Here is a 22289-nt window from a genome sequence, read left to right on the forward strand (position 1 = left end):
TGGTGGCACAGTGGATAAGACTCCGTGCAGCCAATGCAGGGGGCCCGGGTTCAATCCCTGGTCAGGGAACTAGATCCCACCACAACTAAGAGTTCGGGTACCGCAACTAAGGAGCCCGCTGGCTGCAACAAAGACTGAGAGCAAACAAATAAAAAAGAAAAGAAAAAATAAAGAAAGAAAAGAATGTGTGGGTACAGATTTAAGATAGATTAAGAAACTCCTCTTCCTAACTGCTTATTACTGAACAAATTTTTTATATATATTTATTTTATTTATTTTTGGCTACATTGGGTCTTCATTGCTGCATGCAGGCTTTCTCAGAAGTTGCACGCAGGCAACTTCTTCGTTGCGGTGCATGGGCTTCTCATTGCAATGGCCTCTTGCTGCGGAGCGTGGGCTCAGCCACGTGGGCTTCCATAGTTGTGGCACATGGGCTCAGCAGTTGTGGCTCATAGGCTCTAGAGCACCGGCTCAGTAGTTGTGGCACACGGGCTTGGTTGCTCCGCAGCATGTGGGATTTTCCCGGACCAGGGCTCGAACCCGTGTCCCCTGCGTTGGCAGGTGGATTCTTAACCACTGCACCACCAGGTAGTCCCCAATCAAATTTTCTTAAAAAGTAAAATCATCAAGTAAGAGCAAGAAGACAGGTGACGGTACTGAATATTAAGAAGTTACTCAGCAGAATGGGAGAACAACTTGGCCAGGGAAACATGCTATAGTTGCCAGGCAGTACTAAATAACCATTTCAGATCAGCTGTTACAAATTTATGAGACTAGTCATGTTTTTTCCAACCATCCTTCCAAGTTTCTCTCAGAATCAGATTATCATACTCCTCAAAAGATCATCAATGCTGAGAATATTAATAATTACATATCAGCAGTGTTCCAGGGGTGAAGTAGCCTAGCTACATTTATACCTTATTCTCAGTCCAGAAATTTAATACTATGGTATATACCAAGACTCTAAAAAGGTTACGCGAATGTGTTTTTAGGACCAATCCTGAGCAGTACTCCTTCCACCCCAAAACGAGACTGACTCACAAATCAGTAGGTAGTATTTGTAAAAGACATGGTTTAAATAACCAAGATAACAATGGAATTTAAGACCACAATGTGAAATGATGAAACAAATGAAAACTTAAAGACTCTTAAAAAGTGCAGATATTTTGCAAAAAGGATTAAACAGAATTTAGAACAGTAATTTTCAACCTAAGTGAGCTTAAGATTTAACAGGAAGCTTTTCCAAAACACTCATACACTAAAAGCTTAAGAAATGAAATTTCCAGGAATGCAACCCAGGCATTTACCTTTTGGATAAGCTTTCTAGTTAATTAATTATTATGCTTACCTCTGGTTAAAAACCACGGTCACATCCAGATGGGGAAGTTACATGGAAGTACATGTGAGCTCAATATAAAATTTAAAACTTTCAACCAGAATAACAACAAAATTGAAAATGGCAACCTTACAAAACAGAGATCTAAATCAGTAGAAGTATTCAAAGAAAGAGTAAGTTAGGGACTTCCCTGCTGGTCCAGTGGTTAAGAATCTGCCTTCCAATGCAGGGGACACAGGTGGGGAACTAAGATCCCACATGCTGTGAGGCAAATAAGCCCATGTGCCACAACTAGAGAGCCCGCACACCACAACTACAGAGTAGCCTGTGCACCACAACTAGAGAGAGGTCTGCACTGCAACTAAGTAAGATCCGACACAGCCAATAAATAAATAAATAAAATATTTTTAAAGAAAAGAATAAGTTAGGGACTTCCTTGGTGGCACAGTGGTTAAGAATCCGCCTGCCAACGCAGGGGACACGGGTTCGAGCCCTGGTCTGGGAAGATCCTACATGTTGCAGAGAAACTGAGCCCGTGCGCCACAGCTACTGAGCCTGTGCTCTAGAGCCCGCAAGCCACAACTACTGAGGCTGCATGCCACAACAACAACAGAAAAATAAGTTAGCATTTGCCAGGCATGTTGGGTACTAAGTAAGAAGAATTAAACAAGTTTTTCAATTCTAATATTTTAATCAAATACAAAAAAAAACTGACGACATCATTGTCAGGACTCCATACTTTAGACAGGTACTTTAACATTCAGTCTTATTCGTTACCTATTGAAAATAATGAAACAAACTGCCCTCAAGTTATATACCTCTTAGTCTATGTTCCAGATATAAATCTAATTGCACCATGTAAATAATCTTACCTCTCCACTTTATCTGTAGAGGTAGAAGGAGCAGGGGCATCTTCTTCAATTCTGTAATGAAAAATTAAGAGGAAAAAAGTAAAAATGAAGGCTATTTTAAGACTAGAAATTAAACAAATTAAGAAAATATGGGGACTTCCCTGGTGGTGCAGTGGTTAAGGATCCGCCTGCCAACGCAGGGGACACGGGTTCGAGCCCTGATCTGGGAAGATGCCACATGCCACGGAGCAGCTAAGCCCATGCGCCACAGCTACTGAGCCTGAGCTCTAGAGCCTGTGAGCCACAACTACTGAGCCCTCGTGCCACAACTACTGAATGAAGTCTGCATGCCTAGAGCCCGTGTTCCACAACAAGAAGCCCACACACCACAATGAAGAGTAGCCCCCGCTTGAGGCACGTAGAGAAACCCCACACGCAGCAACAAGACCCAATGCAGCCAAAAATAAATAAATAAATAAACTTTATAAAAAAGAAAATATAAAGCCATAAAAAGAGCGATTTATTGGGCTTCCCCGGTGGCGCAGTGGTTGAGAGTCCGCCTGCCAATGCAGGGGACACGGGTTCGAGCCCTGATCTGGGAAGATCCCACATGCCGCGGAGCAGCTAGGCCCGTGAGCCATGGCCGCTGAGCCTGCGTTCCGCAACGGGAGAAGGCCACAACAGTAAGAGGCCCGCGTACCGCAAAAAAAAAAAAAAAGAAGAGCGATTTATTAAATGCCCAAAATATTAAGGTTTTACATAATATTTACATTATCAAATTTAATCCTTACTCATTCAAATAACCGTTGTATGCTTATTTGCTACACATGAAGTATACTACAGTGAACAAGACAGTTACATCCTAGATCTGAGTTTACGATCGGACAGAAGAGAATGCAGTATTTGTTATAACCCAGTATGTGCAATCCTGAAAATCTCACATTCTGCAACTGCTCACTAAAAATAAGTTTTTTTTAAAAAAAGGAAGAAGCAGTTTCCCAGAACATTCATTTTTTTTGAAAAGTACTAATAAGTATCTTTAAAATATTTCATAGCTGTGTTTACTAAAAGAGTCTAGAAATAATGACCAACTCAGCAGCACGAGTAACCCCCCTAGCACCTAGACTGTGCTCCTGAAAATCCATTTCCCACTAAAAATAACCAAGACTCTACTGAGAAAGAATTGATTCTAAGCCAGGGCAGGGGAAGTACATAGGTGAATCTGGGACAATTTCATGCCAGAAAGCAACAATACTATATCTAATATTATTTAGGGTCATATCTACTTATCGTCATGCTAAAAGGAATTATAAAGGAAAAGTGGAAATCCAGGGTAAAGCATGGGAAGAGTTCTTTGTACTATTTTTTCACTTTTCTATAAATATGATGTTTCATATTTACAAAAGTATTACAAAAGCACACTTAGGAGCCAACCTCAGTAAAATCTCACTGGCCAGAAGGGACAATGAGCATCAACAAAGATAATAATTGCATAACCAACAAGGACCTACTGTATAGCACAAGGAACTCTGCTAAATATACTATAATAACCTAAATGGGAAAAGAACTTGAAAAACAATAGATACATGTATACGTATAACTGAATCACTTTGCTGTACACCTGAAACCAACACAACATTGTTAATCAACTATACCCCAATATAAAATTAAAAAAATTTTTAAGATAATTACAATTGATTGAAAAACTCCAAATATGTTTAAATCCATGAGTTCACAATGACACAAAAAACCAAAAAGAACTCGTTAGTCATTTTTAGAGACTGATAGGAGACCACTGCATTATTTTGAAAATTGATAAATGGGAAAGAATTTACCCTTCCTTTACAATAAAGTTATACCTTAGGTAGGTTTCAAGACAGGGTCGACTTAAGTTATTACTTAGGAACCCTATAGATTGACACCATTCACTTGGTATTAATTTAAATTCTTGTCTCTTTTTACCTGCCCCATCATCAGTTTTCACCTATATGCCAAAGGCAACATTCAGCTAAGTAAAGACATATTATCATTTATAAATGTGCCCCCAAAGCACACCATGAGAGCTGAGAATGCTGTTAGCTGTGGTGAAATGGAAAAAAGAAAGAACAGTGGGAAAACAGGAAACTTTACTAGTGAGTACTAACACCTCAGGAGCAATAAATTAGAATTGAAGTATGTACAGCAAGAAACAGTAGAAGTATGAGAGAACACAAGAAGCTGTAGGAGAGAAAAAGGCTTTCCTATATAGACATTACTGAAAACTCCTCCAAAGGTTAAAACATACATATAAATAGAACTGAGTCAACTAATTTTTCACACCTGGACTTTCTTGTTTAGTGATAACAAATTTATTAAAATAGCAGTGTAATATACACAGTATGGAAGAAACAAATGAACAGTTAAAAAATAGCTTGCTGGGCTTCCCTGGTGGCGCAGTGGTTGAGAGTCCACCTGCCGATGCAGGGGACACGGGTTCGCGCCCCGGTCCGGGAGGATCCCACATGCCGCAGAGCGGCTGGGCCCGTGAGCCATGGCCGCTGAGCCTGCGCTCCGCAACGGGAGAGGCCACAACGGTGAGAGGCCTGTGTATTGCAAAAAAAAAAAAAAAAAAAAAAAAAAAAGCTTGCTCAATTCAATAAATAAATATACTAATTCAAAAAATTAAATTCAACAGACATTTTAGTACCCACTATATGCTAAGCATCAGACACAGTCTCCAACAAAAGTTAAAGCAGAGGAGACAGGGAATTCCCTGGCGGTCCAGTGGTTAGGACTCCTCGCTCTCACTGCCAAAGGCCTGAGTTGGGGAACTAAAATCCCACAAGGCGCAGGGCGCCGCCAAAAAAAAAAAAAGCAGAGGGGACAACTTGAGAAAGGCAGAAGAGATTAAATGCCAGGCAGGGACTAACTATATTGGAGTCTGAGTTCTAGAAAATGCTTTAGAGATGAAAAGGTGTCAGTTTCTTTCAGCAGGATCCAAAATCTTTGCTCCTAACTCCTAATCCTTTTGAGAATGTTATATTGGTCTACAAATTTGATGAAAAGCCCTGGGGGGAGGGGAGGCAGCGAAATGGGGTTGAAAATAATCAGAGACTTCACCGTTAGGGTGACAGGAATGAAGTACAATTTAAATGCTTTCAGCTGCAACATAAGCAAGCAGATGATCTGACCAGAATGCTGGAATGGCCTTGGATCCTTATCTCCTAAACACCTCCTGTCATAGCTAATTATGTTCAAATAGTTTAACTAAGGGATTATTCTGGCCAAATTCTAGCACAGAGCTTCTCAAATTACCTGCGATTGAAGGACCAGACTTTTAATTTCAATGTGTAAGACATGGGTTTTTATAAAGTATTAACAGAAATGTCAGAGTAATGTCAAATTTCTTTGTTCCCAAATGCTTACTCCCAATTTTTATACATACACACAGCATGGTTTGTGGGATCTTAGTTCCCCAACCAGGGACTGAACCGGGAGCCACAGCAGTGAAAGCGTGGAGTCCTAACCACTGGACCACCAGGGAATTCGCTATACTTGTATCTTTGTAGACCAGTAACGAACAGTTCACAAACCAATACCAGTCTGTGGCACACACAAAGTGGTGTAACACAAACGTCCAAAGTATGAGTACTAAAAACAAACACGTTAACACTGTACATACATGCTACATTCAAGCACCAGTAGCAACAATAATACACAAAATGTTTTGCACCCCACATAGGTGACAGATGAAGTGCAATACTATTAAACTTTCATGGTTAGCCATAATGGAAGTTATCAGGCATCAGATTCAAATAACTCAAACTACTAAAAAAAAACAGCCAAAATACACGAAACACCAGTTTTACACCAGTAGCACAAGACAGTAATCTGAGAGAAGGGAAACAAATGAGGTGAGTCCTATGAGTATCCCCAGGTTACTATCTGGAGAGACTTGTCCACAGGACAGAGAAGGACCATGAACAAAGTCCATCTCACAGAATTGAGAAGACAGAATTTGAGGTTTGGGGTGGCCTAGGTAGCTAGAATTTACAGGACAGACTAGAAAGAGAGCTATAGAGAAAGCAAGCTTCAGAGATCTGTAGACGCTTCCCCCCAGTCTCTGTTTAAGTGCTGATCAACTTATGCATGAGAAAACTACTGAGACCTGGGAAAGAATGACCCAGAAAGGAATAGGCAAAACTATCCTTGGAAATCACACAGGGTCTAGAATAAATAACTCCCATCAGCCAGTCTGTAATTTAAAACATGGAGTCCTGATAATGTATTTGATTAAATTGTATTTGATTAAAATATTAGAATTGAAAGTTACTTAATTCTGCTCCTTACTCAGTATACAACATGCCTGGCAAATGCTAACCTAGTCTTTCTTTGAATACCTCTACTGATTTAGATCTCTGTTTTGTAAGGTTGCCATTTTCAATTTTGTTGTTATTCTAGTTGAAAGTTTTAAATTTTATATTGAGCTCACACGTACTTCCATGTAACTTCCCCATCTTGATGCGACCATGATTCTTAACCGGAGGTGAGCATAATAATTAATTCACTAGAAAGCTTATCCAAAAGATAGATGCCTGGGTTGCACCCCTAGAGATTTTATTTGTTAAACCTGAGATAGAATTCATGTTTGTTTTGGAAAAGCTCCCTGATAATGTCATAAATAAGGCAACTGTCAATCTCTGTATCGTTATTAAACCTTAATTCCTCTCTACTTTGGAGAATACCTCCTTAAACTATAATGTAAATTCCAAGACTGGAATTTACTTTTTTTTTTGGCTGCACCCCACAGCATGCGGGATCTTCCCCTACGAAGGAACCCATGGCCCGCTGTAGTGGAAGTGCGGAGTCCTAACCACTGGGATGCCAGGGAATCCCCTGGACTTTACCATTGTAACTTTCCTTCACCCCACTTTCCATGTCCCCACTTTCTAGAAGCAAGGCTGGAACCAGGTCGTTTAGGTTTTTTCTTAAGGTTTTGTTGTTGTTTTGCTTTGAATTTTTGGCCGCACTGTGCAGCATGTGGGATCTTAGTTCCCCGGTGAGGGACTGAACCCATGCCCCCTGCACTGGAAGGCAAAGTTTTAACCACTGGACTACCGGAGAAGTCCCAGATCGTTCAGTATTGATGCCAACCTGAAGTTTTAAATTTTTATCCTTAAGTTGAGGCACTGAAGGTGTAATATGATCAAATTTACCTTTTATATACTCAGTGGTATAAAAGTTTGAAGTGGACAAAATGAGGAAAAAAGCATATCAGTTGAAGATACTATTAAATAGCACTGTAAAGCACTCAGCAGTGATAAACTTACTTCCATTCTTATTTAGTAGCCTAGACAAAAAGGGCATGTACTAGCATAGTCAGAAGAAAAGATGGATTAAAGCAGTGGTTCTCAAACTTCAACCTATACGAATCACTTGGAGCTCATGTTAGAACACGTTGTTGAGGGCTTCCCTGGTGGAGCAGTGGTTAAGAATCCACCTGCCAATGCAGGTGACACGGGTTCGAGCCCTGGCCCGGGCAGATCCCACATGCCGCGGAGCAGCTAAGCCCGTGAGCCACAACTACTGAGCCTGCGCTTTAGAGCCCGTGAGCCACAGCTACTGAAGCCCGCGCACCGTGCTCCGCAATAAGAGAAGCCCATGCACCGCAACCGCAACGAAGACCCAACGCAGCCAAAAATAAAAATAAATAAAATTAATTTATTAAAAAAAAAAAGAACACGCTGTTGAGCCCCAACCCTAGAGTTCTGGTTCAGCAGGTCTATTATGAGGTCCAGGAATTTGCATTTCTAACAACTTTCTAGGTGATGCTGCTACTGCTGGTTTGGGGACCACACTGTAACAAGCACCATATTAGAAAAAAAATGTTCATGTCCTATCTGATAGGACATGTTCATGTCCTATCTGAGCCATAGACATGTTTACCCACAATTATTTTTTAATGTTAATTATGGTAGTTACTACATTTAGAACTATGAAGATATCACATAAAAATCTGGATTTCTGCTTCTCCTGAAAAATCATTATGTAAACTCTGAAACCAGAAAAGTACTAAAGAAAACCACAGGCGAGTTACATTGTAACTCATCGGGAGAAGGCCTTTCATATTCAGAAATCATGTAAGACTGATAAATTCTACTCCATCTCATTCATTTCACAAAAGGTTAACTTAGTGAATATATACAGAATATTAAATCAACAGGGAAAAAGGTCCAACAGGAAAAGATTAAAGAATATAAACACATTCACAGAAAATGAAACACAAATACCTCAAACATTTGAATACATGCTCACACTCATTCTTCAGAGAAACACAAAATTACAGTGAGAAAGCATTTTTTACCCATCAAATAGTCAAAGACAAGAATGTAAGAGTAACAGGTGTTCACATATATTGCTAATATAAGTTTAAATTCACAAAACTTCTATGAAGGTCTATTTGGCAATATCTATCAAAAACAACAAATGAACACTCTTCGATCCAGCAGTTCCACTTGTAGAAATTTATCCTATAGATATGAGTCCAGGGTTACACGGTTATTCACTAGAGCACAATTTGTAACAATTAAATTCTGGAAAGAATTCATATGTCCATCAATAGGAAACTCATTATGAGACAGTCACAGAATAGAATACAATGCAGCCATTAAAAAAAAGAAAAGAAAGAAACTATGCTCTAATGAGGAATCATCTCCAAGATATAATGCTAAGTGCTCAGAAATGTGTCAAGTGTGCTACCGTTTACACAATAATATAGAATTAATAACTACTTACAATCTGCTCGTATATGCATAAGGTAGCATTGAGGGACACATAATAAATTACTAACACTGGTGGACTCGGAGGAGAAAACCTATGTGATTAGGGAATAAGGGTTGGAGGGACATTTCACTGTGTACTTCCCCTTCTGGATTTTGAACCAGGAATGTATTTCCTAGTCAAAGAAATAATTACAATATTCTTTAAATATTAGAAATACCTGCCACTATGGCATACATTCTCCCCAATCAGCTGAAGTTGAACAGTGACCTAGCCCTTTAAGGGACAATTCACTTCAATCCCCACCACCACTTCACTTTTTCCTATCTGGCCCTCTAGGCGTTACATTTCTAAGCCCTGTTACAGACTACCAAACTGCTAAACATTGGTAACTGTTTAGAAATTGAAAAAGGAGGGGGGGGAATCTAGAATTTTTATTTCTGGGATTGGGAAACTGAGTGCTATCCAACCAAAATAAGGTACAAGAGCAAGATTATTAGTGAAAATTGGGGTGTACATACTGAGCTGGTTTTGAGGTGCTTACGGAACACCTAAATGGAGAGCTTCAGGGACTTCCCTGGTGGTCCAGTGGCTAAGACTCTGGGCTCCCAATGCAGGGGTCCCGGGTTTGATCCCTGGTCAGGGAACTAGATCCCACATGCCGCAACTAAAGATCCCGCCTGCTGCAACTAAGACCCAGCGCAGCCAAATAAATATTTTTAAAATAATAAATAAATAAATGGATAACATTCAATAGGCAATTCAGAGCAAACATCTGTCAGACATAGCAGTGCCTACTACATTCTCATTTAATCCTCTCACAAAAAACCTTGTGGCTATTTTCCAGAGAAGTAACTTACCCAGTTACACGACCCCATCATAACTCATTCTGTACTCCAATTGCCTACTGACTTTCTGTATTCCCCATCAGGATTAAGATCTAAGAAACCATGTCTATCTTATCCTAAACTGTATCCTAGCAAAGCCTGGTATCTAATCAATATTTGTTAAAGTGACCAATTCTGAATCACTAGGGTAGGATTAACGACAAGTGACTTTGCCACTTACCATATGAAGTACCTCAGTTTCCTCAACTATTAACAGTACCTACCTCACAGGATCTGCTTTGAAAATTAAATGAGAAAGTTCACAAAGTGCTTAGTTCAATGCTTGGCACATAAGGAATCAATAGATTCTAGCAATCATTAACACTGAAAGAACAGAAAGATAGGAAGAAATGGAGGCAGCATCAAAAGAAGACATAATTAAGGAGGGAGTGTCTGATATCAGAGGCAGCAAAGAGGTGCCAAAAAGGCAGCAAAAAGAACTCATTAGAAAGCTAAGAATAAGGACTATTTTAGCATTTAGACAATCCATGATCACCTTTAGCAATGTTGTTTAAATGACATGAAGAAGCAAGATCGAGACAGGTTGAACAAATGTGTATATTCTCAGAACACACCTGTCCAATTAGATTGTGATCTGATGACCAGCAACTGATACCTTATTCATCTTTGTTATCTCTAAAACCTGACACATTAAAGTATATATTGAATACATTTGTTAAATATATAAGCAAACAGAAGGGGGGGAAAAATGGACACCAGAAATTCTGCAGACTCTTATCTAAAGAAGCCTGGCTATGAAGGGAAGAAGCAAAGCAACTGAACGCATATATCACAGAGAAAATGTTTTTAAAAGCATCCATCTTGGGACGTTTGAATGCAGAGATGGTGCTATCTAAGGGGAAGGAAAGGAAGCACCAAGAGACCAAATAGGTAGTTGCTGGCAGACAACCAGACATGAAAAAACCCCCCACAAATCTCCAGTTGTTTTATCTTAAATATTTTTTTTCTTTAACATAAACCCTCAGCCTGTGAAGAAGGCTTTTCTTCTGGCAAACTTTTATGTTCCACAAGAGGTCTTAATCCTCTAGCCATCTATTCTGTGTCTTCTAGAGCAGAGAAGCTGAACATTTAAGGAACAACAGCACTGACTGCACTCTCTTTAAATTCTTGGCCCCATATCTGAAACAAGGACAACATTGGCAATCCTACCACATTCCCTAGAATATGTCTTCCAAGTCTCCAACATTACTATCTCTCCTCAAATCTCCTACACCCTACTCCATTCCCCCTTACTTCTAAGCAGACCTTGCTTCATACCCCATTGAGCAAATAGAAACCATTAGACGGGAAGTCTCCCTTCCTCAACCACCAAAACTACCAACCTGCTTGCCTCTGTATCCACATTCTCTGCTATCCCTATTTCTATGAACGAAGTTTCCCAGTTAGAAACTTCATATAGCTGGCCCCTTGTCATTCATCTCATTGTGGCCATCCCTGATCGCCCAATCTAAAATAACCACCCAGGGCTTCCCCCTGCACTGATGGTGCAGTGGTTAAGAATCCGCCTGCAAATGCAGGGGACACAGGTCCAAGCCTTGGTCGGGGAAGATCCCACATGCCGCGGAGCAACTAAGCCCATGTGCCACAACTACTGAGCCTGCGCTCTAGAGCCCACAAGCCACAACTACTGAAGCCTGTGTGCCACGACTACTGAAGCCCACGTGCCACAACTACTGAAGCCCGCGTGCCTAGAGCCCATGCTCCGCAAAGAGAAGCCACCACGGTAAGAAGCCACGCCCCGCAATGAAAAGTAGCCCCCACTCGCTGCAAATAGAGAAAACCCGTGGGTAGCAACAAAGACCCAGTGCAGCCAAAAATAAATAAGTAAATTAATTAATTAAAAATAAATAACCACCCAGTTACCTCACATCACCTTAAAACTAGGGTAATTCTTTGCATAGCACTTTATCACTGATACTCTCTAATCTATATATTCATGGTCTCTATCCCAGTAGTCGAAGCTCCATTTGAAAGCAGAGATCTTTTGTCTCCTTAACCACAGCGCCTCTACTAAATAAGACAAATGCTCAATAAATATAGGGAAAATATGCCAATAAGTAGGAGGAAAGAAAACTGCTTCACAAAACTTTCCTGAAAAAAATTTCCTTGTAGAATCTCCCCACTACTGCCACCATTTAACAAATGGGAAAACTGAGGTCCACCGCAGCAGCTAGAAACAGAACTCCGTTTTCCTGGCTCCCAGTCATCATAGAAATTTAGCATCATCTGTCATCCTCCCTATAAAGTTTTTTGGGGTTTTTTTGGCTGTGCCACACAGCATGCAGGATCTTAGTTCCCCGACCAAGGATCAAACCTGCACCCCCTTAAGTGGAAGCGTGGAGTCTTAACCACTGAACCACCAGGCAAGACCCTCCCTATAAAGTTTTATGGTACCCTTACAAATAAATACAAGTTCAACATCCACCTATGACACTGTAATGTTAGAAGTCAGAAGAGCTAGGCTTGATGGGAAGAGTATGACTAAAAAGTTTGGGGGGGGAAGCTTCCATATAATGTTTTGTTTCTAATTTCCCTTTGTGAAAATTCACTCAACTGTACATTTACCATTTGTGCATTTTGTAGTATGCTGTACTTCAATAAAATGTACTGAAAAACTGGCAGGGAAATTTTTTTTTTTTTTTTTAGCCACGCTGAGAGGCTTGCAGGATCTTAGTTCCCCAACCAGGGACTGAACCTGGACCATGGCAATGAAAGTGCCAAGTGCTAACCACTGGACCGTCAGGGAATTCCCATGGAGCTTTTAACTTATGCTTTCTTTTGGGAGATTTATAGTTTCAGGTCTTACATTTAGGTCTTTAATCCATTTTCAGCTCATTTTTGTATACGGTGTAAAATAAGGATCTAACTTCATTCTCCTGCATGTGCATATCCCGTTCTCCCAACACCATTTGTTGAAAAGAATATCCCGGGACTTCCCTGATGGCCCAGTGGTTAAGAATACACCTGCCAATGCAGGGGACATGGCTTCGAGCCCTGGTCCAGCAAGATCCCACATGCCATGGAACAACTAAGCCCGCACGCCTAGAGCCCGTGCTCCGCAACAAGAGGGGCCACCGCAGTGAGAAGCCCGCCCACTGCAACGAAGAGTAGCCCCCGCTCACCGCTTAGCCCGCATGCAGCAACAAAGACCCAATGCAGTCAAAAATAAAAAAATAAATTTAAGAAGAAAAAAAAGAATGTCCTTTCTTCATTGAGTGGTCTTGGCATCCTTATCAAAGATCATTTGACCATATGCAAGGATTTTTGGGCTTTCTTTTACATTCCATTGTTCTATTTGTCTATCTTTACGCCAGTAGCACAATGTTTTGATATCAGCAAGTGAGACCTACACTTTGTTCTTTTCAAAACTGTTTTGGCAGGGAATTTACTGGCGGTCCAGTGGTTAGGATCCCAGTTCAATCCCTGGTCAAGGAACTAAAATCCACAAGCCTCGAGGCGTGGTCAAAAACAAACAAACAAAAGAAACTGTTTTGGCTATTTGGGACCCCTTGAGATTTCTTATGAATTTTAGGATGCATTTTTCTACTTCTGCAAAAAATGCCATTGGCATTTTAACAGAGACTGTGTTGTATCCATAGATCTCTTTGGGTAGTATGAACATCTTAACAATATTAAGCATTCCAATCGATGATCTTTTTTTTGTGGAACCTTTAGGGTGAACCTCAGTGTTTTTTTTTCAACAGGGTGTAATGTTTAATTGGCATCCAAAGATAATCAGCTAGATGTTAAAAAATAATGTACATCTCACAAAAAATTACATTTGTCCTTGACTTTTGCTTCTCTCTGATCCACGTTATTAATAGATCATACTACAATACATATGCCACATATTGAAACTGTACCAAGGCATTTAGATATATGAAAGGAGACATTAACATTCATTGAGTCATTTAATTTTGTCATGAGCTGACAATTATTAAGTGCATTTATCAAGCCTCATAAAATTTATACAAACTAGGTCATTTTACCCTACTGTCATAGCCCAAGAAACAGTGTATGTTTAAAGCCCAAATTGTAAAATTGCAATTAATCTTACTATTTTTTGGCATTTTTATTTTTTTTACAATTGTGAATTTGTCTTTTTATTTCTGCATTGCTCTATATATTTTTTTCAGTTTTATTTTTTTATACAGCAGCAGGTTCTTATTAGTTATCTATTTTATACATATTAGTGTATATATGTCAATCCCAATCTCCCAATTCATCCCACCACCACCACCACCCCTCAGTTGTTTTTTTTTTAACCGATTTTTTTTTTTGGCCAGGCTGTGTGGCTTTCAGGATCTTAGTTCCCTGACCAGGAATTGAACCCGGGTCCTCTACATTAGGAGCAAAGTCTTAACTGCTGGACCACCAGGGAAGTCTCTCCCTGAACCTCAGTTGTTTAAAGTGGTAAGTGGAGAATACTTTCGGATACGCATATAAAGATTACCAAAGTTAATGGATGTGATGAGTAAATTGTCTTAAGAGTATAAGGTCAGGGACTTCCCTGGTGGTCCAGTGGTTAAGACTCCGTGCTTCCAATGCAGAAGGTGTGGGTTTGATCCCTGGCGGGGGAACTAAGATTGTATAATGCCGTGTGGCACAACCGGGAAAAAAAAAAAAATTTTTTTTTAAATCTTCTGAAGATGGATTTTTTTTTTTTGCAGGTCCACCAAGAGAGACTCTTCTCATTTACACATTTGAGCTAATATACTGAACCTAACTCCTCCACCCAACCAAAATATAGGTACACAGGTACGTTAGCTAAATCTTTCACACAAATATATTCTAATTACAGTGACATTAATTCATCATAAAGCTAACTTACAAGAAGTTATCCATCTCATTTTAAACAGCCAAATGCTAAGCACCAAAATAAGCCCCACACCAACACAGATGAACCTTCCACTTATGGAAATAGGAACGACAAACCCCAGAACTTTAAGGATTACTGAGCTAAACCACTTATTTTTACTTTGACATCTCTCATCGAAAGCAACGAATAAGTAGCTCAGAAATTATAAGACAGTTAAAGTAAAATTCAATGCATCACATAAGACTTCCTCTTTCTAAGCTTTCTCATTCCTCCTTACCACTACAGTACAAACTGCTATATTCTTTTGTAACATAAACAAAAACGTTAACAACTACTTAGAACTATTTAGAAAGCTAATAAGGACAAAGACTGATTTAACATTTAGACAACCATTGATAACCTTTAGCAACGTTGTTTAATGGCATGAGGGGACAGAAGCCAAATTGTAGCTTTTAACAGATGACAAAACTGTAGCCCAACATTCACCACTTAAGCAATGAAAGCGGTATCAAAATCAACTCTGAATTGTGGTTTATTTCTCATTCAATTTTCTCTATTGGTTTGGAAGTTAAACATTTTTTTTATTCTTTCAATGGCTATACTGGAATTATAATGTGCATTCTTAGTAGTTTATTAAACTCACATAAATTTTCCTTACCCACCCCCTTAAACGACTGAAACGCTTTACCCCTGAATTGCCCCAGGAACTTACTTAACTAAGGAATGATGCCTTTATTGTTCTAACTAGCTAATTAGATTTTCATGCAATTTCCTCTCAAGCTTTGAGGATGGGGGAAAGGATGAGTAATGAGGGAATAAAAACTTGAAATACTAGGGTTTAACCTAAAGTCTGCCACTTAATAATTTGGGTTATTTCTTGTTTCTTCAAATAACGGCCTGTTTCCCTTCACTGTTCAAAAAATACCTTTATGTCTGAGTGGCACTGTGCCGTTTTCATAGCAATCATGTCTTCTATCATTCCTTCCAGTCCTTCTGTTACACTTCGCGCTTAATACTGCCCATTCTCCTAGCAACCAAACACTGCTAGAAGTGAAAAGACCTCGACGCAGCGCTAGAAGATGCTTCGCCTCACGATAAAATCCCCCAGAAGCAGCCAAGTCCCCCGCCAACGTCCCCAAAGTCTAAAAGAACCACGATGCTCTCCACCACAGACAAAAGAAATGGGCCTTGCTGAGGGCAGGAGAGTACCAGGTGAGCGAGGAGACCGCGGGGCACAAGCTTCACCGCGTCCCACGGCGGAAGTCCGAGGCGCTCGGGAGCCGCAGCCCCAAACAATGGAGTTTTCCCGCCTCCTCAGAGCCCCGCCCCCTGCTCCAAAGCCGGCGGAGGGAAGCGAACGCACGAGCGCACGACCCCGCCCCCGAGAGACCCCGCCCATCCCGACCCACCGGTCCGGCCTCCTCCCTCGTGCAGTTTTTTTTTTTTGGCGCCAAATCTCTGTTGGTTATTTTCCCGATGTGCTTGGGGATCCTACCGGAGGCGCACGCCAGGAGTGCGGGGACAGCAGGGACGTGAAGGTACACTGCCGCGCCGGGGCCCCGCCTCCCCGCCGATAGCCCCGGGCCTGGGGAGGAAGGAGAGGGGCAGGCGATGGAGACAGCCGCCGCTGCCCCCGGCAAGATGGCGACCGCGAAAAGCGGGGCAGGGGGCCCCAGCCGACCGGCGTTACTGCCAATGAGCGAGGCTCTCTGCTAGAAGTGGGTTTCTCCAGTGTCCGGCCCTCCCCGAACAGCGACGGTTGTTCACTGGAAGGAAAGCCCTCCCACCCTCCGGTCTGTCCCTCCCGGTTAGCCTCCGTCCACCACCCCCTCCCTGCGGACTGGCCAGTGCCTCAAGCTCTCCACGGTCCAGCTTACTTATCGGCGGAAACCAGCTCCGCGGTGATGGCGGCAGTGGCTGTGGACTCTGCGGCCATCGTTCGCCTGAGGTGGTGGGCCAGCGGACGGGATAGTGCCTGTGGGAAAAACAGAGAGAATTTGGAAAGCCAGAGACTTATTCGTGGACAGAAAATGGCAGATTGGAGACCCCGCGCGGCTGGGCCCTCTTATATACCAGGGCCCTTCGCCCCGCCCATCCACTTCCGGATCCTCCCCCTCGAGTTTAAAGGGCCAGGACCCAGCCCCAATCCTGCCCAAGGACATCCCCCACCCGCACCACCTGGTTCTGCGTGATACCCTTCCTCCCTGGCTTCCTCGAAAAAAGCAACTTTTTGCTTCTCTAGCAAGTCGCGTAAGAAGAACTAGAATCTTGGTACTACTACTCCTGACTGAACGGCGGCCAGCGACTTCCAGAGAAGGGGAAGCTGGGGCTGCACTACATGTTCGGAGCGAGTAGCCGACAGTCTCTTTCCAGGCCGTATACTCAGGAAGTTAACTGAGACTTTCTGTCGGTCCGCTCAGTCGTAACGGATGGACACGAAACAGCCGAGCACGTGTATACCAGCAACGGCTAGAACAGATATCGGTGAGAGACGCGTGGCTCTGAACCTCAACAACAACTGACGCAAGGAAATGCTGTCCTAGGATTGGCCACCGCCTGAAACTACCGCGCTTGATTCAAAGCTGGGGGCTGCGGCGGGACGCGGCTGGCTCCTCCCTCTGGGCCCGCCCCCTTCGGCTGGCCCAATCCGGTGAAGCCATCCTCTTAGGCCCTACCCAGACTCCCAAATCTGACTAGCTTAAAGCTCCCAGCTCTTTGCGTCCACTCCAAGCTACGGTTTATAGTTTGTCCACTATGTCCGGGGGCACTGTGCTTAGACATTCTAAAGCTACTAGCTGTCTTACTTAATCTTAACAGCAACGCTACTAGTGACAACGGTGTTATCCGTCCCATTTGGTAGAAATAGAAACCAAGGTTCAAAGAAGGTATGACTAGCTCAGAAGGTTGCAAGACAAGTCATTTATGGGAAGCAGTGTGCCTCATTTTCTGCAACTCGCTGAGTGGAAGATAATTGCACTTCCTCACATCTGGAGCATAATCCATTGCCTTCCACCATGGCCTTGCCTACAAAGGTCAGAACAAGAATTTTATTTCCGTCCAGGTTCAGACATACTGAGAAAGATTCTTGGGGAGGATTCTTATTCCAGTCTGTCAAGACTCAGGCAGTTTGAAATCTTTAGGGATAAAGACCTGGACCTGCGGGCTTCCCTGGTGGCACAGTTAAGAATCCGCCTGCCAATGCAGGGGACACAGGTTCAATCCCTGGTCCGGGAAGATCCCACATGCTGTGGAGCAGCTAAGCCCCTGCACGCCACCGCTACTGAGCCTGAGCTCTAGAGCCCGCGTGCCGCAACTACTGAAGCCTGCGTGCCTAGAGCCCGAGCTCCACAACAAGAGAAGCCACCACAATGAGAAGCCCGTGCAATGCAATGAAGAGTGGCCCCCGCTCGCGGCAACTAGAGAAAGCCCGTGTGCAGCAACACAGCCAAAAATAAATAAATACATAAATAAGTTAATTTAAAAAAATAAAAAGAAGCAGTTAGACCTTCTAAATCATCTTCCCCAGGGCAATGGAAAACTGGAAGTTTATTTTTTGGAGAGGGTAAAACAAAAAGGAGGTTAAACTGAGAGAAAGTTGAGGGTAGAAGAAGTATATGGAAAAGACAGGGATTAAATGAATGATTACATACAAAACACTGAGATCTTGTGATAGACTCCTAGTTGTCTTCCAATATCGATTTTTCTCTCCTATAGTAGTAATAGAACCCTGATTTTTATTTATTTATGCATTTATTTTAGTGCATAACCCCCAGAATAAAAACCAAAATTGTCAATGTCCCCTGGAACTAGAAGTGCTCGCATGATGACACTCTGGTCAATGGAAAGTGAACAAAAGCAATGTGTGCATCTTCCATATAGTGATATCAAAGGGAAGGGGCTTCTCTTTTCAGAAGGTGAGGTGGTGAACTAACTTGGACCAAGTCAATCAGGGCAATGCACCAGGAATGACAAATTAGTAAGATACCTAGGTTCCTAGCATCACAGAGCCACCATACAAGCTCTGGTCTGCTTACTCCAAAAATGTTATATAAGAGTGAAATAAACTTCTTAAATATATCCATCATATATTAAGCAACAACTATAAGAATTTCAGAAGAAATAGAGATAAGTCAACAATTGTAGCTGAAATTGTTAACTCATGTCACTCAGAAACAAGCAGACGAAAAAGTAAGCAGAGATAGAGAAGACATGACTAATATTAATATGCTCTAGTGACTAAATATATAGAAATCTATGCTCAAAAATCAGCAAATACACATTACATTCAAACATCATAGATCACTTACAGAAATGGACCATTATTAGGCCACAAAGAAAGCCTCAATACATTCTAAAGAATCATTATCATTTTCATATAGACCATCTTCTCTAACCACAAAGCTTTATTGCACTGCAAATTAACATTTATATATTGTATAAATAAATAGCCCTTGGGTTAAAAAATCATGAAGGAAGTTAAATACTTAGAGCTGAATGACAATAAATACACTACATGTTAAAATTCATAGGACAAAAAAAATTCATAGGACACAGATAAAGCTGTATTTTGATGAATTATAGCTTTCAAAAAATTTTATCAGGAAACAAATAGAAAAATTGCTCAAAGAATTCAACTCATGAAGTTAGAAAAAGAGCAAGAGAGAGATCTCAAACAAGAGGGGAAGTACATAAGGAAGATAGGGCAGAAATCAAGAGAGAAATAAAAGATTAACTAGAAAATGGTTCTTTGAAAAAATAAAAATATATAGACAGAAAAATATAGATAGCAAATGCAAAATAAAAAATGCAGAAGAAATAACTACAGAAATCATAGACACAATGGAAAGATAATTGTATTAAGAATAATTATATGCTGGGACTTCCCTGGTGGTGCAGTGGATAAGACTCTGTGCTCCCAATGCAGGGGGCCTGGGGTTCGATCCCTGGTCAGTGAACTAGATTCCACATGCATGCCGCAACTAAGACCCAGTGCAAACAAATAAATAAATATTGAAAAAAAAAGAATAATTATGTGCTAATAAATTTGAAAACCTAATGGACTGATCCTAGAAATAAACAAAGTGTCAAAATTGGCACAAGAAAAAACAGACCTTAAGTAGATCAATAAATAATAAACATTTGAAAATGGTAGTCAGACGTCCCACCATTCCCCCCAAATGCCCAGATGGTTTTATAGGTGAGGTTAACACATTTTCAAGAAACATTTCCATACATAGAAAAAAAGCAAAAACTTTTCTAGGATAATAACAGAACTCTGATTTTTATTAATAAGATTTAGGGAAGACTTTCAGTTAAAGATGGTGGGTTGAACACATACATTTATGTATAGCAAAAAATTAAAAAAAGAAAGAGTTAATGTAGTCTTTTTTTTAATTTATTTAATTTATTTTATTTTTGGCTGCTTTGGGTCTTTGTTGCTGCACGCAGGCTTTCTCTAGCTTCGGCGAGCGGGGGCTACTCTTCCTTGCAGTGTGCGGGCTTCTCATTGCAGTGGCTTCTTTTGTTGCGGAGCATGGGCTCTAGGCACGTGGGCTTCAGTAGTTACGGCACGCGGGCTTCAGTTTGCAGCACGCGGGCCCAGTAGTTGTGGCACACGGGCTCTAGAGCGCAGGCTCAGTAGTTGTGGCGCACGGGCTTAGTTGCTCCACGGCATGTGGGATCTTCCTGGACCAGGGCTCGAACCCGTGTCCCCTACATTGGCAGGCGGATTCTTAACCACTGCACCACCAGGGAAGTCCCAATGTAGTCTTTTTTATTTTTTTAAGCCGTGCAGTACAGCATGTGGGATCTTAGTTTCCTGACCAGGGATTGAACCCATGCCCCTGCAGTGGAAGCACAGAGTGTTAACCCCTGGAACTGCAGGGAATTCCCAAAGGTAATGTAGTCTTGATTCCAGAAATAGGAAAATATAAAAAATAAAACTGTAAGACCCTTTCACTTATGAATGTCACTGCATACATCATAAATAAAATATTAGCTAACTGTACTAATTAAGTCAGGGTAGGGACTTCCCTGGTGGCCCAGTGGGTAAGACGCCACACTTCCAAGGCAGGGAGCCCAGTTTTCATCCCTGGTCAGGGGACTAGATCCTACATGCACGCCGCAACTAAGAAGTTTGCACGTCGCAGCTAAGAATCCCAAATGCTGCAACTAAGACCCGGCACAGCCAAAATAAATAAATAAATTTTTTTTTAATTAAGAAAAAAAAAGACAGGGTAATTTTTGCTGTGGTAGCAAGTAAACCCAAAACTTCAGTGGCTTCATTCAATAAGATTCAGTTTCCACTCTTACTATATTTTCATCTCAGGTCAGCTGGAGGCTTTGCTCTGTGTCATCCTCATTCTGGGTCTCAAGCTGATGGAACAGCAACCATAAATAATACAGAGTATTGCTTGTCACTGTTTCAGAGGGTAAGAGAGAATATGTTGGAACTCACACTTGTTCTTAAAGCTTTCACCCGGAACCAACACATAATCACTTTTTTTTCCATTGGCCAGCACAAGTCATGTTAATATCTCTGGAATACTAGAGTAAAGCTTTAATGCAAAAAATGACACCCTGGATCTCCACAAATAGAAGTATCATCTACCTCTGTTGTGGCAGAATTGAATGGCTCTTGACTTCATGATGATAGCTCAAGGTGATGTTTACACTGTTGTCAACACAAGTCATTAAACTATAAAGTGAATTAGAAAGAAACATCCCTAAAATTAAAGAAACAGTCTTGGTTCTCCACTCCACTGAGAGAGAAACAACTGTTTAATTAATTCAGGTAGATCCTGGATGTAGGGAAATGAAACAGAATGAGATTTAAATGTAATTAAATGTGTGTTAATTATCCTGGCAAAAATATATGCTCTCCATGTATTCATTATACTAGCTGAGGCTTGCTTCTCATGTTGTATAAAACAACCTATTAAAACCTCAAAAGGCCAAAGGCCCAAGAGGTAGTGAAACAAAACAAAGACACATCTGGACAGGCATATTTATAGCCTTATGAATATACAGATGTCAAAGTGCAGATGATCCTCAAAGAGGAAAATGAATGGAACTTGTCATGAACATTCTAGAAGTTAACATCTCAAACCAATAAAGTGATTTTCAATGTTTTAATTCTTTGGACAAATATCAGGACTCCTTCATAGATCACATTTTCCTGGACAAATACTGTGACCTCTTTCATATGTATGTTATCAGTCCCCTTTCACCAAGTATTCTTCTTTGGTTTGCCAGACTTTTTTATTTTTTTAGTATAGTTGATTTACAATGGTGTGCCAATCTCTGCTGTACAGCAAATGACTCAGTTATACACACATATACATTCTTTTTTTTTACATTCTTTTCCATTATGGTTTATCACAGGATATTGAATATAGTTCCCTGTGCTATACAGTAGGACCTTGTTTATCTGTTAGTTTGCCAGACTTTGACTACAAGGTTCATATTCTCTCTCCTACATAATGTCACAAGGTCTCAGTTTTCCTACTTGACTGTGAGATATCCCCTCCTCCCTGCAGACTGCAGGGCAGTTTCTGAAAGGGGTCTTAGATTGTACTTGTGTACAAAAAATTTTGATGTAAGGAACTGGAGTGTGG

General features: G+C 41.1%; 1 protein-coding gene across 3 annotated transcripts in view; it reads right to left on the bottom strand.

The window, feature by feature from the left end:
• The window catches only part of NASP (nuclear autoantigenic sperm protein), a 35184-nt gene extending 18465 nt beyond the window's left edge, over positions 1-16719 (bottom strand). Inside the window, exons 1-3 of one of the 3 annotated variants that reach the window (XM_060140175.1) lie at positions 16551-16719; positions 16169-16258; positions 2209-2259 (exon numbers count right to left, since the gene is read on the bottom strand). In XM_060140175.1, the coding sequence (XP_059996158.1) occupies positions 2209-2259; positions 16169-16258; positions 16551-16609 (200 nt within the window). In that variant the 5' untranslated portion in view covers positions 16610-16719. The remainder of the gene's footprint in view (positions 1-2208; positions 2260-16168; positions 16259-16550) is intronic. The other 2 variants (XM_060140177.1, XM_060140176.1) reach the window with 2 other exon arrangements.
• Between the last annotated feature and the right edge of the window lie 5570 nt (positions 16720-22289).

Source organism: Lagenorhynchus albirostris, chromosome 2, assembly GCF_949774975.1.
Source record: "Lagenorhynchus albirostris chromosome 2, mLagAlb1.1, whole genome shotgun sequence".
Classification (NCBI taxonomy): domain Eukaryota; kingdom Metazoa; phylum Chordata; class Mammalia; order Artiodactyla; family Delphinidae; genus Lagenorhynchus; species Lagenorhynchus albirostris.